This window comes from Artibeus jamaicensis, unplaced genomic scaffold (genome assembly GCF_021234435.1).
Source record: "Artibeus jamaicensis isolate MK-2021 breed Jamaican fruit bat unplaced genomic scaffold, CSHL_Jam_final contig_332, whole genome shotgun sequence".
Taxonomy (NCBI): Eukaryota; Metazoa; Chordata; class Mammalia; order Chiroptera; family Phyllostomidae; genus Artibeus; species Artibeus jamaicensis.
Window position 1 is genome coordinate 20432088 of NW_026521788.1, and position 16115 is coordinate 20448202.

Genomic DNA, 16115 nt, shown 5'->3' on the forward strand with positions numbered 1-16115 from the left:
AATTGGATTGCTGGTTAAATGAGTGTCTCTACTCTCTATAGCTCTGAAAGAGAAAGGACACTTGCTTCCCTAACCCAAACAGCAAATGGGGTGACAACAGTTGTTTCAGATCCCCCAATCCAGAGTGGTAGAGATGGATGCCATGAGGCACCCAGTGTAGTAACGCAGTCAATCCCAAAGAAGGTCGCAGGAGCCCCAGAAAGAAAGACAGGGTGCCCTAGAGTGGGTTCACCCTAAGAGAGGCCCATGAGAGAAGTATGTGCTCTGGAAAGGGTGGTTGTCTCGGCAACATCCAGTAAGTTCTCCCCAGCCCTTGTTCAGATATTCGTACATAACTAAGAATCTTTGTGGGGTTTGCCTGAGGAAAAATATCCTCTGGGGCTTAAAACAGTACTAGGGATATCCACTACCTATAGCTCACCTGGACACATGCAGGGCTGGTTTTCTCTAGAAATTTCTTCAGATGCCACAGAGCTCAAAATTAATGTGGGAAATCATGCCTCCCAACCCAACAAGGTTCACCACAGTTGGCCTCCCATTTATAACTGAGATGGCTGAGATGAGGATCCTTTGATACTTCTAAATTAATTTTTGTGTGCACTATTAGAAAAAACGGGCTATAAAATTAGGCAGAATACACGGAAAACACACTTAATTGGTCTCTCAGTTGGTCTCTTATTATTTTCAAAAATTAGAGAAAGAGTGTTAGCTGCTTTCTTCCTTTTAAATTTCTTTTAAAAGGAAAAAACTTCCTTTTAAATTTGCATAGTGTATAATTATTAAAATTGGATGAAACCTTTGAATTTCCCTAGTCTCAGATTACCTCTAACTATGACTTAAAGAAACAAAAGAGTATTAAGAATGTTAACTGCATAATTAAGCCTTGTTTTGAGAAGTAATTTTGAAGCATGACAAGGAAGCTCACTTCTGAAGATAGCAGATATGAGGTCTATCCAGAAGAAGTCCAGCCATTGTTAATATAACGAGAACTGTTTGTGTGACATCGATGTAGCCTGGCAGCCACGGAGAGTGAACTGGAATGCCCATGTGTGAACTATGACTTCACTGTAGACGCCAATTGAGTGAGCATGTGTATAGTGTGGCTGTTGCACTAAAAAAGACTGGGCCAGCAGAGCAACAAATCTGCATCAAATTTTGCATTAAGCTTGAACATTCCCCTGGGGAAAATATTAGGATGACTCGGAAGGTCACAGCTATGAGCAACTGGTGACTGGCAGCTTCATTACAATGCACCCACTCATGCGTGACGTCTCATGCGGTTTTTTGGCGAAACATCAAATCACCAGGTGACTCAGCCCATCTAAAGGCCAGATTTGGTGCCCTGCAACTTCTGGCTTTCCCCAAAAATAAAATCATCTTTCAATGGGAAGAGATTTCAGACCATTCATGAGATTCAGGAAAATACAACGGGGCAGCTGATGGCAATTGGGAGAACTGTGTGAGGTCCTGAGGTGCCTACTTTGAAAAGAGGACTGAGGCGTCATTGTCCTATGTACAGTGTTTCCTGTATCTTCTTCAATAAATGTCTCTATTTTTCATATTGCCTGGCTGGATACTTTCTGAGTATATGAGGTCTCAGAGAGAGACCTCATATATATAAACCCCCAAACAAGCATTTCACAAAAAGTAGTAAAATAGATTTAATGTTCAAAAGGCATTAACTACCTTAATTAGACACACTCCTAGAAACGGATTTATAAGTTTTGCTATGTTTGGTTTATTTGTTTTTCATATAGTCAAAAAGATTATAATAATCCAGGTTTATGTTAATTTAGAATGTCATCTGGGGGTACGTGAACAACTATCTTAACCAATTTTTAGTTAACACGCCTTCCCTCCCCGAGGGGTGCAGTCTCTTGATTTCTGTGTTTCTCTTTTCCTCAGGCTCTGCATGGAATTTTCCTCTCCTCTCCTTTTGGTGTAATACATGATCACAGGTTCGTTGTCTTGTTTTCCCCTGGGTGGTTTGGGTACTTCTATTTCCTTCTCCCTTTTCATCTTTTCTATCCTTATGGCCTCCAACAAGATCCTCTCCAGGGTCCCTCTGATCTCTATGCTAATAGGAAAGCACTGAAGTGACTGAATGAAAGACAAAAGAGGAAAAAAAAAATCCCGAAAGCAGCTGGGAGCCCTTAGCTCTAACCATCTCTATGGAAACAATTCCACCAAGCTCCATCTGGAAACAATTCTGTAGGGATTGCAGGAGCGGTGGTAAGCCTGTCTCACTAAGCTTTACTTGGAGGATCCAACTTGCAAATGGGAATAGTTGATAGACACTGTTTGTTGTTATTGTTGTTTTTAAGAAAAATGGTAAAGTAGGAAGTCAAATAAAAATTAGGTTTACCCCTACATAATGCACTTTTTTAAAAACTCAAAACTTCCTACTTGCTATAATGATTTTTAAAAAGCAAACGGAATATATGTACTAATTTCAAGTTTTCTAAGCATTCGCAATGGCAAATAGCAGAGTGCACAATGTAAAGAAATTACAGCCAAAGAAAACATCAAGGTGTGCTGGTAAAAAGTCATTACAATGCTTTTAGGTTTGAGGCCAATAACCACACAAAGTAAGTATGTGGAAAGAATGTCAAACTCAATCAGGCAGTAAATAAATTATATGGATTCAGGCAAAGGGTGAAAAGGATTACAGAATTCCATCTACCAAATCAGGTGGAAAGACTGAAAGGATAAAGTAGGGAAGTGACTTGAAATGAAGAAAGAACTCCATCTGAAGTGTGAAATTTTGGAGTCTTACCAATACAACAAATATTTTAAAAAGAAGGGGTTGGGGGTGCGAACAGTGTCAGCAACATCAGGACATTAAGTGTAGGGCCTGTTCAAGTCTCCAGCCAATAAATTGTTAACTGCAGATCTCTGGAAGAGTAATTTCAGTGTTTGTTTAGGGGAAATAACTTTGGTTTGCCTAAAATGACGTTTGTTTAAAACCGTGGCCACTGGTGTAAAATCATTTGAGTTCAAAACGCTAGCTTCTGACACTTAGGTGTGTAACCTTGGGCATTTTTTTTTTCACTTTTCTAGAACTCAGGCAACTTTTCTGTAAATTGGGGATAATAATTACTGTATTTCACAGTTGTAAACAGTAGTGAATTGAACACAGCACCTAGCTCAAGCAAGTTCTCAATAAATATGGGCTATTATTAATACATTATCCTGGTTTTGTTTCTGTCTGTAGTAATGATGACCACACTAACTTCTTCCTTTTCTGAGGGGTATTTTAAAGGAGTGGACTCAAGAAAGGCACTACAGAACTACGGCTTAACCAGTTCTTACTGTTCTGTACTTTGCTTCCCCCCCCCCAAACTATAACAGGAAGTTTATTTTAAAAAATCACAGAGGTAAAAGATATGAGCCATAGAAGATATGGGCCTCAGGAAACAAGTTACCCAGGGAAAAGGAGGGGCCCTTGGAGTTTAGGAGAGAAGGGTAAAGCAAGTTGGAGGATGAAGCAGGCTTAAGCCGAACCACGTGGCGCCATGAAATACGTGTAGGGTAACTAGCCTTGAAATGTAAGGAAACTGAAGATAACTGGCTTCCTGTGTCCACTCCACACACTGAGATCTCATGGGGGAAACATTCAAGCTTATTCACTGCAAGCACCCCTTGCTCCCCCAATCCCACCCTGTACGAGTTTCCCAATGCCCTTACTACAAAGTCTGACTGGATATTGACGTTCTATACAAGCCAGGTTCACCGACATTTCCTACAGAAACAATCGTGCGCTCAAACTCATTTCCTTCTCTCCGTCTCACTTCTTGTCCCTTCCTATTTCTGGACCTTAACTTGCATTAATCTCTTTACCAGGATTGCCCTCCACCCTTCCCAGAAATTCAGCTGGCGTTTTTTTTAAATTAAAGACATTAGGTGTCGCTAGGAACCTCCGTGATGTGACAGTACAACCAACAAGTACTTACTCGGTGTCACTTGTATGTGGAACTTTCAAGGATGCAAAGCTCTAGTTACAAAACGAGCCAAAGTCGGCCGTCTAGGGCTGCTAATGGATCACTCAGGTTACGAAGTGTGAGAGATAAAAGGCAAGAGGAATGCGAAGGCGAGAGCAGAGAGCGAGGTACGTATTTGCAGGTAAACGCGGGTAGAAAGGAAATCAATCGAGAAGCCCCTCCCGCCCCCCACCCCCGCGACGTGACCCACTGGTGGACGACGGTGCGGACAGCGCCAGGGCCAAAGGAAGGAGGTGCCAGGGGCCAAAATTAGGGCCAGTGGACACTTGAATCTCTCCAGCGTTGAAAAACTCCTATATTTACCGCATAATACAAACATGGTGGACAAGGAAAATGCTCCCTGTTTGGCGGGAGAACCACGTGGCGCTTTTTCCACGCAGGTGACGCTGAAGTAAGGGCGGGCCTTTATGGAATTTGTTCGTGGTGGGGCAGAGTACTGGAGAACTCTCCGAAACTGAGACACCACTATTCCTCCAAACATGTTGGTAGAACCACTATTACCACTCACCCTCCGAGAAAGGCCAGAATGTGGGCTCTGAGAATTTGATAGCTGTATAGAAGGCAAGCACGGAGGACCTCTCCGCCCTTTCCTCTAACTGGACCTGCCTATGCTTCTCTACCAACTGGTCAGCAGACTAGCGCGCAAGAGCACTACTCATAGCACGCGCCAAAGTGGCCTCGACTCTCTAATCTCGCGAGAACGGGGGCGGCCGGTTCTCGCTGCTCGCGCTGCTCTCGCTCCACCTACCCCCTCCTCGCTCGCACTCTCCCATCCCCCCAAGCCATTCGCTTTGCTGCGCAGCTCCCTAAGCGGTTCCCTCCGCCGGAGACGGTTGGAAGAACCGTTGTGGGGAGCGCTACACTAGGCGAGCGACTTCTTTCTCTCCACCGAACCCCGCAAGCACCGGAGTCGGCGCTGCTGTCGTTGGACAGGGTATCTGAAGTAAAAGGGGGTAGGTTGGGCTGGTGGTTTCGTGAGCACAGTCGGGAGAAGGACGAAAGAGACTGGGAGGGTGTGGGGGGGGGAAGTGTGGAGGTCGCCGCTTGGAAGCAGCCAGGCTACTCCTCCCAGGCGATCTCCCACTTCAGCGGGGGGGCGGGATGTCGGGGGGAGGGCTTGCTAATGTGAAATTCAGAGAATGAAGCCCGAGGCCCGAAATGGGGGTCATCCAGCATTTCTCCTTTCCCTGCTGGTTTGGCCTCCGCCATTTTGGGTACGGTGGCGCGGCCGCCTCTGCTTCCCGCCCTTCCTCTCTCTCTACTTTTTGCCCCTCAGTTTTCCGAAACTGATTTAGAAGGCTGGAAGGTGGTCAGAACGCCCTGGAGGGGATGAGGGTGGGGAACGAAGCGAGCTGGGAACCGCGGGGCAATTGGGCGGGGGTGGGGGGAGGGTCTGGGCTGACGGGCGCGCTCCCGATGGAAATGGCGCTGGATGGGCCTGTCCTCCCACCGCGGCCTCCCATCCTCTGCAGTCTCGGCTGGGCTACCTGGGCTGGCGGCACTGCCAGTGACTTCTGACGCAGATTCTCAAGATGAGAGAGGCTGGAGCTGGGGGAGGAAAGCCAATGGCGACGAAGGCGCTCTACTCCTAAATCCAGGACAAAGGAGGCAGGCAGAGGTCTTCCTTTGTAACTCCGCCGCCCGGTGGCTAAGGTTTTTAAGCCAGGCTTGGCTGCCGGACGGGGAGGCGGGGGAAGGGGCGTACTCTCCCTAGCCCTCTGGTCTCCAGGGCAGCTAGATAAACGAAAAGTCTCCGGGGAGGAATAAAGGACGCTTAGCCGGCCCTTATATTCCAGATTTGGAACTTCGAAAAGAGTACGTACTCATTTTCCAAAGGGATTTTTTTTTTATTCGCGCTTACTTTAAACGTAAAGAGTTCGTGGGTAATTGTTTTGTAAGCAGAAAAGCGGGCGACTTATCGAATAAAAATATGAGATGGGCATATTTCAAATAGGTCGTCTGGGCCCAGTGAACTATGTGATACAGTTTATTGAACTTTGGGATGGGGTGGGTGGTTTAGCAATGGTTCTCTATAGTTTGGCATATACTGAGTTAGAATTGTAGTAGGCGTTTTACATTTGGGGAAAATGTTAAAACAACCAGTGGTGACAAAAAATGTGTGGTAGGAATTGAGTTACCGTGCGAAGATTCTTTTGGCATTAGGCTGTATAAAATACTTTAAAATACAGTTGGGGTTTTTCTGGAAGCCAAGCGTGTTTTTTATTTAATGTAGGACTATCGTAATATTTTGACCAAAAGCATAGGCCTGCTCAACAGCCAGACAAACTGAAAGCTCAGTCCATACGGTGTATTGATGGTCGTTAGAACACAGGAGAACTGGGTGGGTAATTTCCACGGAGGACGGTGGTAGGAAAGGGACAGAATAAGAGTTTTCCAGTAATGCATATGAATCTTTACAAAAGTATCTTATGTACATTTCTAGCTTTAAAAGACAGGCCGAAGTTTACTTACGAGGTAGTACGTATGTGATGTAACAGCTTTCCTAAGTGGATTGCCCTAGAAATCTTTTTCTCTGCTCTCATCTGCATCATAATCTGGAAATCCATGTAATTGCCTTTATATTTCTAACAACTATGTTCTTTTTTTGGTGGCCTCATACTAGTAAACAAGCAGCTGGATGTAGTAACTTCGCTCTAGAAAAGAACTCCTTTATAGTCCTTTAGGTATAAGTAGTGCGTCTGTCTTTTTTAAATTTAAAATTGAGTAAGCACATCAGAAAAGGGAATAATATAAAATTCCCATTTTAGTTAAACATTTTTTGCCAGAATTTGGAATTCTCATTTTTTAGAACCAATGGGCTGTCGTTTAGAAAGTTATTGATGCATCAAATCCATTATGTATTAAACTTTAAAAGATGGTGTAATCTCTGCTGCTATAAAGGAATTTTATATTTCATTTGATGTCTCTTAGATGCTTTTTATGACAAACTAAAGTCTCATATAAAATGGACTAAAGTTGTCCTAATGTTTCAACTGCTGGTATTTTTAATTGGTGCTAGCACTTGGAAATCTTAAAACAGAATTGTGATTAGTCATAATGCTGTTGTAAAGAAAGGGCGAGCTGGATTTTTCTGAATAGGTGGAAACTATTTAGGTAGTTTCTGATAGTTTTATTAAGGTACTAAAGCAGATCGTCTTTTTGTATTCCTTTAGACTTTGTCTTGGTTTTGTCTTCTAAGTAGAATTCTAGACTCAAATTTTTGGGTTTTGAGGAAATAAAAGTGTTTTTATTTGATAAATTATTTCTTTTTAGAGAGAGGGGAAGGGAAGGAAACATAGATGTGTGAGAGACACATCAGAAGGCTGCCTCTTGCATGTCCCCTGACTAGGAATCGACAGTGCCCATCTCACTGAGCCACACCAGTGGAGGCAAGTGTGCTTCCTTTTTTTGTGTGTGCTCTCTCAGTACACATGGGATGGAGAGTTGCCCTCTTAATAGTTTCTTCCGAATTTGGTTAAGTTTTCCCCAATTTAAAATTGTGTTTAGGTTTTGTGGGGTTTTTTTTAATAATGGTACTTTTATTTGTTTTTATATAGATTTCATTGGGATAGGCTGATCAGAAAGTCAAAACTTAGTTTGCTTACAAGTTCTTGTAGTAAAATAATCTACTTTCGATTTTTGTATTTGTTTCCAAAACAGTATCTTCACATTGACAACATGTGCATAGTGTTATAAAAAGTATCATGTTAATGTTTTGTGTTTTTTTTTTTAATTTTTACTTAGTGATTTTAGGGAATAGGAGACATTGATTTTTCTTATTTCGTTTATGCATTCCCTGGTTGATTTGTATGTTCCCTGATCAAAATCCACTACCCACGCAGTGGGGCGATGCTCTAACCAGCTGAACTACCCACCCAAGGCTTCACAACAGATTGACTTTGCAAAGTTCTTAAATTTTTCATGAGGAAGTAACATGTGGTGTTAGATCTCCTCCACTTTTCCCCTATTTTGTTCTTAACTTCCTTTATAGAAAGCAGCTATTGTTTCTTAGGTTGATGCTATTTTTTCTTTCCTCTTTTTTTTTTTAATTTAAGAAAATGGTAGATCTTCAAAATGTCTCTTAACTCCCCCTCCCACCCTGTTTTTGGAGCCTATTTTCAGGGCTACTAGACGAGTATTTTTAAGTCATCTAGCTAATATATATATTACAGTAAGTGTTTCAAAAAAACCCTCTATTCTCTTTGCTTTAGACAGTTTCTAAGGAAATGTGAAAACTCCTGACAATGTTTATTTCCTTTTAAGACTCAGGATACTTTCCTGTCTTTTAAGGTTCAGTTATTTTGTTAGTAGTACATTTCACTAGTTCTACAGGGCCCCTTAAAATGTGATAACAATGGCCACTGTTGACTAAGTGGTTACCTTGCCACAGAGCATGCACTGAATGATTCTTAAAATGGTCCAGTGAAGTATAAGCACCCCTGTTGTATTTTATATTTGGACACAGCAGTTAGGTAATTTGCTTAAATTAAGTAGCCAGTGAGTGACAGACCAGTGAATCAAATCCAGTTTCTTTTCTCTTTAAAAGTTCATACCAGTTATTTGTATGCATAAGACTTAGTTTTACAATATCAGATAAAAATGCATATTTTTGCCATTCGAGATCTCTATCTAGAGTGGTACCTAGGATTCCTGTTTTAAAAAAACAACAGAACAGGTATTAGAAGTGATTGATATGCAGAGATGATATGATTTATAACCACATTTGGAAATTTCTACATTTAGCTTATTTTTAAATGCATTAATTTCGGGGTGGGGTGTTACTCTTTGCAGATGCTGCCCCTAAGAGTTGCACTGATAATTCAGTCGTGTGAAATTAAATATTAGTGAATATTGTTTATACGAAATACAATTTTTGAGCATACAGGAATCAAGTGAACAAATTATTTTACTTACAGGGGAGGTGATGGTGAGGGAAGGTTTTGAAATAATCAAGTGAGTAGGATTCCTACAGCTGCATAATGAAATTTATAAGCTCTGGTAAGTTTCTGCAGCTGAAGGACTTCTGCATTAACCTTTTAAAAAGTGTTTTGGAATATTAAAAGGAAGGGTGGATGTCTTGGGAAGGGAACAGGGTGGATGGGTTCATTTTGGAGGGGAAAAACAGCTTCTCTTGCTGTACTCTTTAATGCTTTCTTTTTTAATGTGAATGTATTGTCATTTTAAAAAATTTGTGTCTTGCCCTGGCTGGTGTAGCTCAGTTAATTGAGCGCAGGCCTGTGAACCATGCGATCGAGGTTCGATTCCCAGTCAGGGCACATGCCTGGGTTGCAGGCCAGTTCCCGGTGGGGGGCACATGAGAGGCAACCACACATTGATGTTTCTCTCCCACTCTTTCTCCTTCCCTTCCCCTCTCCCTGAAAATAAATAAATAAAAAATTTTAAAAAAAATTTTTGTGTCTTAAAGCAGTGAGTAAACTGGATTTTAATACACTATATTCAATAACTCCCAAAATGGGTGGTTTCAAAAAAAAAACACCAATGACTGTCAGAAGGCTTTTTTTTTTTTTTTTTTTTTTTAACCTCCATTTAAAAATTCATCCTAATTTAGTCATTAACCCTTGTGGAGTGTTTGAACCAGATTTAGATAAAATAATGATAGGGTTTTTCCCCCCTTCAAAAACAGCTTGATATGTTCAGAATTATAGTGCATCAAACAAATTGACACTTGTGATGTTTTCCAACATCAAAGAAGTACTCGTGCTTTTGACTTCAGTTCTTCCTGTGAGTGGATGGTGGTACCGTGTGCAAACTTCTGAGTGGTTAAGTTTTAAAGACTGCAGAACTATTCAAGTGAATAATAAAACCTGGAAAATGTAAGTGAAAATTTGAGAGATGAGGAAGAGGCAGAATTGATGTTAAATGGTAGGGTTGAGAGAGTTTGAAGACTGAGGAGGAATTAATTATGTAAACTTTTGTAAAATCAGGCAGTATATATTTGCTCCTTATAAATTCAGTACTTTTTCATGGGAGGGGTCACATTTCACTGCCTTTTTTCAGTCTTTGCCTACCTCAAAACAGAAAGGTGCTGTGCCATTGTATTGTTGTAGCATTGTCACTGGAGTCACTGAGCTGTATGTTACATTTCCTGTTGTGCACCTCTGAGAGGTGTTTCTTCAGTACCTCTGACAAGAGTGTATTTTGATTGACTGCTTTATGTGCTTGTTTATTTTTTTATAGCGTTTATATCAAACGGTATTGAGATGGATTGGGTTATGAAACATAATGGTCCAAATGACGCTAGTGATGGGACAGTACGACTTCGTGGATTGCCATTTGGTTGCAGCAAAGAGGAAATAGTTCAGTTCTTTCAAGGTACCTCTAGTATTAGTCAAAGTTTAGTAGTATTTTAATTGTACATTATATTACTCAGTTTTTAATTTGCAAAACCCATTTGCTTGGGGGACTTTTTAATTTGAGTATGATATGTTGGTTAATGTATAAAGTTATGAAATTTGCTCCAGTCAATATTACATACAGAATGTGTAGAATATGTAAAATATGCAATAAACTTAATTGAGAGTAATTATGTGTGATGAAATGAACCATGAATTAGCATATGAAACAGCTAAATTTGATTTGTGATTTTTTAATGTAATGTAGGTGGGCTTTTAGAGTAATTTTAAAAGATACTGGTCAAAAAATTATGTAATCCAATATTTGAAAAAATCTTCCATTTGTATTATGGGGTGATGGGGAACTAAGCGTTTTTTGTTTTGTTTTGTTTAGATTTGTTTTAAATATTTGATTCAGATGGGAATGTTTCAGCCTTTAACACTGTTCCCCTTGATGGGGTTATTTGTCCTTGGGTTAAAGGGTTGGAAATCGTGCCAAATGGGATAACATTGACGATGGACTACCAGGGGAGAAGCACAGGGGAGGCCTTCGTGCAGTTTGCTTCAAAGGAGATAGCAGAAAATGCTCTGGGGAAACACAAGGAAAGAATAGGGCACAGGTGGGGATGGAGAGTTTGGGATGGTGTTAAATTTTTATTTTTGGGGGTTGTGGGTCACTATTGCTTAAAGGGGTGGGTAACAGTAACATTTTTCTGGGGTAGTTTTAAAAGAATTGATAATTACCTAAATTTAACTTGGAAACTACAGATTTGGGTGGGGAATTAATACTAATAGTTTGCTTAAATTAAAATTAGACTGTTTTCATTTCTCTGTAGGATGTTGATAAATGCTTTTGTATAATCAACTATTTTCTCTACACACCTATCGTGTACTTAAAGAAAAGCTAAAAATACATTTATATTTCAAATGGCTAATTTGTCTATGTGAAACTTAAATATTAATTATTTAAGTTTGAAGGTTTAAAAATGTTAACTTTATGGTATATTTAGGCAATTTAAATTGGGTTATGTATCTGGATATAGAAAAACTTACTGCATTTTGCCCAATATCTTATTTACTCTAATACATTTAAGCTGAAACCTGTACCTTAAACCATTTTTAAATAGGTATATTGAGATCTTCAGAAGTAGCAGGAGTGAAATCAAAGGATTTTACGATCCACCAAGAAGATTGCTCGGCCAGCGACCAGGACCATATGATAGACCAATAGGAGGAAGAGGGGGTTATTATGGAGCTGGGCGTGGAAGTATGTATGACAGAATGCGCCGAGGAGGTGATGGATATGATGGTGGTATGTGTATCTAATGAACAAAGGTTCTGTTGTCATTTTCTTAATGTTCCTGACACTTTGTCAAGAAATACAGAAATGGCAGTAATTTCAGTACCTACTAGGTTTTAAAACCTGTTCATGAAACTACGAATTCCCATGGCAAGCTGTGGGACTTGGTTGATGCACATATTGGCCCCTAAATGATACATACAGAATTTAAAATGAAGGTATTGGCATGTTTTGATGTCTGTTTGATATCAGGGTGAAAATTAATTTAGATGTCTAAATGTATCCTTTTGAAATTTTAATTTCTACCAAGTGTTAACTGCTTTTTTCACATGTTGAGAGTTGCAAAGTTGTAATGATTAGCCAAATTGCTTACCACAAAGTATGCTTTTGTAAACTACATTATAAAATTTATCTCTTTAAAGTATATTCACGTGTTTCTCAAATTACACAGGTTATGGAGGTTTTGATGACTATGGTGGCTATAATAATTATGGCTATGGAAATGATGGCTTTGATGACAGGATGAGAGATGGAAGAGGTAAACTAAATACTAAAAACATACTTATTTTTAGGTGAATTTTGGTATTTGCTTTACAGCCACTTAGTTGTAATATAGGAGACATATATAAAGTCAGCTAAGGCATATTTAAGTGTATTCTATGTAGGGCTTTATATAGATGTATACTTGGTATATTCTCCATTCGATGATTAAACGAACTATAAATGTTAGATCTCTTGGGGTTGTCAAAACGGTGTGAATGGGAAAAGTATAAAAATACATTTCTACATATATCAGTTTATAATCTGGAAATGTTTCCTTAGGTATGGGAGGACATGGCTATGGTGGAGCTGGTGATGCAAGTTCAGGTTTTCATGGTGGTCATTTTGTACATATGAGAGGATTGCCTTTTCGTGCAACTGAAAATGACATTGCTAATGTGAGTAATTTTAGTAACTAGTGGTTTTATACTAATCCCTGGTATCTAAATTTTAAAGCATTCTTAATGTTCTCATCCTTATAGTTTTGATATCAGAAACCTTTAATGTAGAAAAATACATGTGTGTATGTGTCTCTCTCTCTCCAGTAGTTTGAATATTTTTGGTCCATTGTGTGACCTACATAGGATTCAAACAAGTAAAGGTTACATTGATAAAGTCCCTGTTAAGAATTTAGTGAAAGCCCTGTCTGGGTGGCTCAGTTAGGTGGAGTGTCCTGAACACCAAAATCTTGTGGGTTGTGATACCTGATTGGGGAGTGTGTTGGAGGGAGCTGATCAATGTTTCTCCCTTTCTCAAATCAATTAAACATATCCTCAGATGAGGATTTTTAAATACATACCCCCCAAAATTAGTTAAAGCTGACTGACCAGCATGGAGTAGTGATGGTTGGGAGATTGTTTCCCTTGTGTGAAGTTTTGAAAGTATACATTTGTTAACAAGTGAAAAGTTTAAGTAGTTTGGTTTAGTTTTCTGGGCTGTATGATGAGCTGAAAATAATTGAAGTAGATGCTGCTATTGATTTAAAACTGGTTGGTTTCATATTGGCTAGAGAATCAGCAGATGTCAGCTGATGGGCCATCCAGTCACATCCATTCACTTACCGAGTAGTTTACTCCCAGTGGCCCACAAAGCCAAGAGAATTTAAAGAAAATTTTGCTTTTAGCTCTTACTGGGAACCAGTTGGCCTAAGTTCCCAGTGCCTTTTAAGATCGCATAAACCTATTTAACTTGTGTTTAGAACTAAATTACATATTTTGGGAACTATCGGTATATAGTTGGTAGGTTTATTGAACTCCCATCATTTTGAGTCATATACCCAATTTCAAATACTTTTCTTGGAAGTGGGGTGCTTATTCTTACCCCTCTCAGAAGTAGGGTATGAGACTTTTTCATCTGTTTAGGATAAACTATTCTCTGGGTTAGATACATTTTTCTTCTCAAATTTAATATCACCTACCTTATTTTAGAAGAGAATAATTTCTTTGTTTTCCTAAGTATGTATAGTCTTACATTCTTAGAACCTCTGAAGTTGATGTAATTATTGACCTTGCAATAGAGGGCAGTAGAAGGGTTTGTCTTCATGGAGAAGGAAAAACAAAGGCATGGGGTAATTTCAGTAATATAAATAGAAAAGTAACAAGTTCTTTTCTTTAGTTCTTCTCGCCACTAAATCCAATACGAGTGCATATTGATATTGGAGCTGATGGCAGAGCAACAGGAGAAGCAGATGTAGAGTTTGTGACACATGAAGATGCAGTAGCTGCCATGTCTAAAGATAAGAATAATATGCGTAAGTAGTAGCCTTGGCATGTTATCTTTGTTTCCTGGATGTGAACTTGTTTCTTCTATGGTCAGACTTTAATGGATTTCTAGGGGGCTGCCTCTTTTTTTTTTTTTTTTAAGATTTTATTTATTATACAGGGGAAGGGAGAGAAATTGCAGTGTGTGTGAGGGAGACATCAGTTGGGTTGCCTTTGGCCCAAAACTCAGGCATGTGCCCTGACCAGAACTCAAACCCATGACTACGGGTCTTTTTATTGAAGCATTAATTCCTACTCTTAATATTTGACAAATTAGAACTAAAGTTATTAAAGGGGGAAAATAGGTATGTAACATGCTCTTGCCTGAGTTCCCATGCCTTTTGCAAATTAGTACCACTTTTTAATCTATACATTGATCAACTTAGGTGAGTTATTTTTGCATGTCATCAAATCTGTTTTTAACCCACCAAATTTCACCTCAACCAGGGATTCCCAAATCTGGCTACACATCATCTGTCACTTGGTACTTCATAAAAAGTTCTCCTGGCCCTGGCTGGTGTGGCTCAGTGGATTGAGCACTGGCCTGCTAATAACCAAAAGGTCACCAGTTCAATTCCCAGGCGGGATACATTCCTAGGTTGCCGGCCAGGTCCCCAGTTGGGGGCGGTGTGAGAAGCAATCAGTTGATGATCTCTTACACATTGATGTTTCTCTCCCTCTCTCTTTTCCCCTCTAAAAGAAAAAAAAATTTTAAGTTTTCCTGGACACTGCTCTTAAGATTCTAATTTAGTTCTATGACTGGGCCTGGAATCTGTTTTTAAGAAGTATACCAGTTGGTTCTGAAACAAGGAATCAGTTCTCTTTATAGATAAGTTCTCTTTATTTTGGGGCTGAGGCCCCAAATACTTATTACTTGTGCAAGCCTATACAGTTTGAAAGAAACGTAATTTTTTTGAGCCCTGTTGACCATTTATTTTATTTTTTTCCCCTTCAAATTTGTAAGCATACATTTAGATTAATATTAGATATCCTTTTTATGCTTTCTCTTTTTTCCTAAAGAACATCGATACATTGAACTTTTCTTGAATTCCACTCCTGGAGGTGGCTCTGGAATGGGAGGTTCTGGAATGGGAGGCTACGGCAGAGATGGAATGGGTATGTAAAGGTTTTTTTTGTTTTTGTTTTAAGTAAATGGAGTTAGACACTTAACAGTCAACCTCAAAGTTTTTCTTTCTTTTTTTAAAGATAATCAGGGTGGTTATGGATCTGTTGGAAGAATGGGAATGGGGAACAATTACAGTGGAGGATATGGGACTCCTGATGGCCTGGGTGGTTATGGTAAGTGTTTTTGGTTACTCTGGTTCAGTTTGTTAGTCCTCATATGTGATACAGACTAACTTCTGTGTTGCTACCTTGTACTAAATTCTTAATGTCTTTTTTCCTAAGGTCGTGGTGGTGGAGGCAGTGGAGGTTACTATGGGCAAGGTGGCATGAGTGGAGGTGGATGGCGTGGAATGTATTAGAGCATAACCACCAACATAATAGTCCTGGCAAAAGCATCTGGTCTACTAGACTTTCTTACAGATTTCATTTCTTTTGTATTTTAAGAACTTTATAATGACTGAAGGAATGTGTTTTCAGAATATTATTTGGTAAAGCAACAGATTGTGATGGGAAAATCTGTTTTCTGTAGGTTTTATTTGTTGCATACTTTGACTTAAAAATAAATTTTTATATTCAAACCACTGATGTTGATACTTTTTATATACTAGTTACTCCTAAGGACGAGCTGCTTTCATAAGCTTTGGGTTGGTGTATTTTATTATTAGCTCTATAAGTAGTAGTAATATGGTGTAATTGTAGAGGAGAATGGTTCACCTCTACATAGTCTGCAAGTCTCAATAAGCAGACACCTAGAATAGAATTTGGAAAGTAGTATAACTTTTCATTTCTCCTGGACAATACTGTAAATATAAAACCTAAAGATGAGTTAAGATGGTTTCAGGAGTATAAAGTTCTGCTAATTCTATTAGTGTTTTTTCAAATGTCACTTATCAGGCATAGCTCTGAAATGTTGATCTAAATAAGAGGTATCTGGACTTCTGAATATTCATAATTGTGTTACCCAAGGATAGCAGTGTTGGACATTTAAATTCTAGCCCTAGACTTTAGAATAAAATCCCCTTGGCACTTGACTGAA

The 16115-nt window shown here is 39.5% G+C and overlaps 2 protein-coding genes across 8 annotated transcripts in view; one reads left to right on the forward strand and one right to left on the reverse strand.

Moving 5' to 3' along the window:
- The window catches only part of PBLD (phenazine biosynthesis like protein domain containing), a 48232-nt gene extending 42614 nt beyond the window's left edge, over positions 1-5618 (reverse strand). The window contains exon 1 of one of the 2 annotated variants that reach the window (XM_053663919.1): positions 5489-5618. The gene's annotated coding sequence lies outside the window, so the exon portion shown is untranslated. The remainder of the gene's footprint in view (positions 1-5488) is intronic. The other variant, XM_037144411.2, reaches the window with a different exon arrangement.
- HNRNPH3 (heterogeneous nuclear ribonucleoprotein H3) lies at positions 4760-15660 on the forward strand. 6 transcript variants are annotated; one of them, XM_037144406.2, is made up of 10 exons: positions 4760-4954; positions 10200-10334; positions 10836-10974; positions 11482-11666; positions 12106-12192; positions 12477-12592; positions 13809-13944; positions 14975-15070; positions 15161-15253; positions 15362-15660. In XM_037144406.2, exons 2-10 carry the CDS (start codon positions 10223-10225, stop codon positions 15436-15438), a joined length of 1041 nt encoding a protein of 346 aa, XP_037000301.1. In that variant the 5' UTR covers positions 4760-4954; positions 10200-10222; the 3' UTR covers positions 15439-15660. The 6 variants fall into 6 exon arrangements, with proteins under 6 accessions (XP_037000301.1, XP_037000304.1, XP_037000299.1 ...); XM_037144409.2 differs by having other exon boundaries at positions 4813-4935; XM_037144404.2 differs by lacking the exon at positions 4760-4954 and adding an exon at positions 5650-5816.
- The last annotated feature ends 455 nt before the right edge of the window (positions 15661-16115 follow it).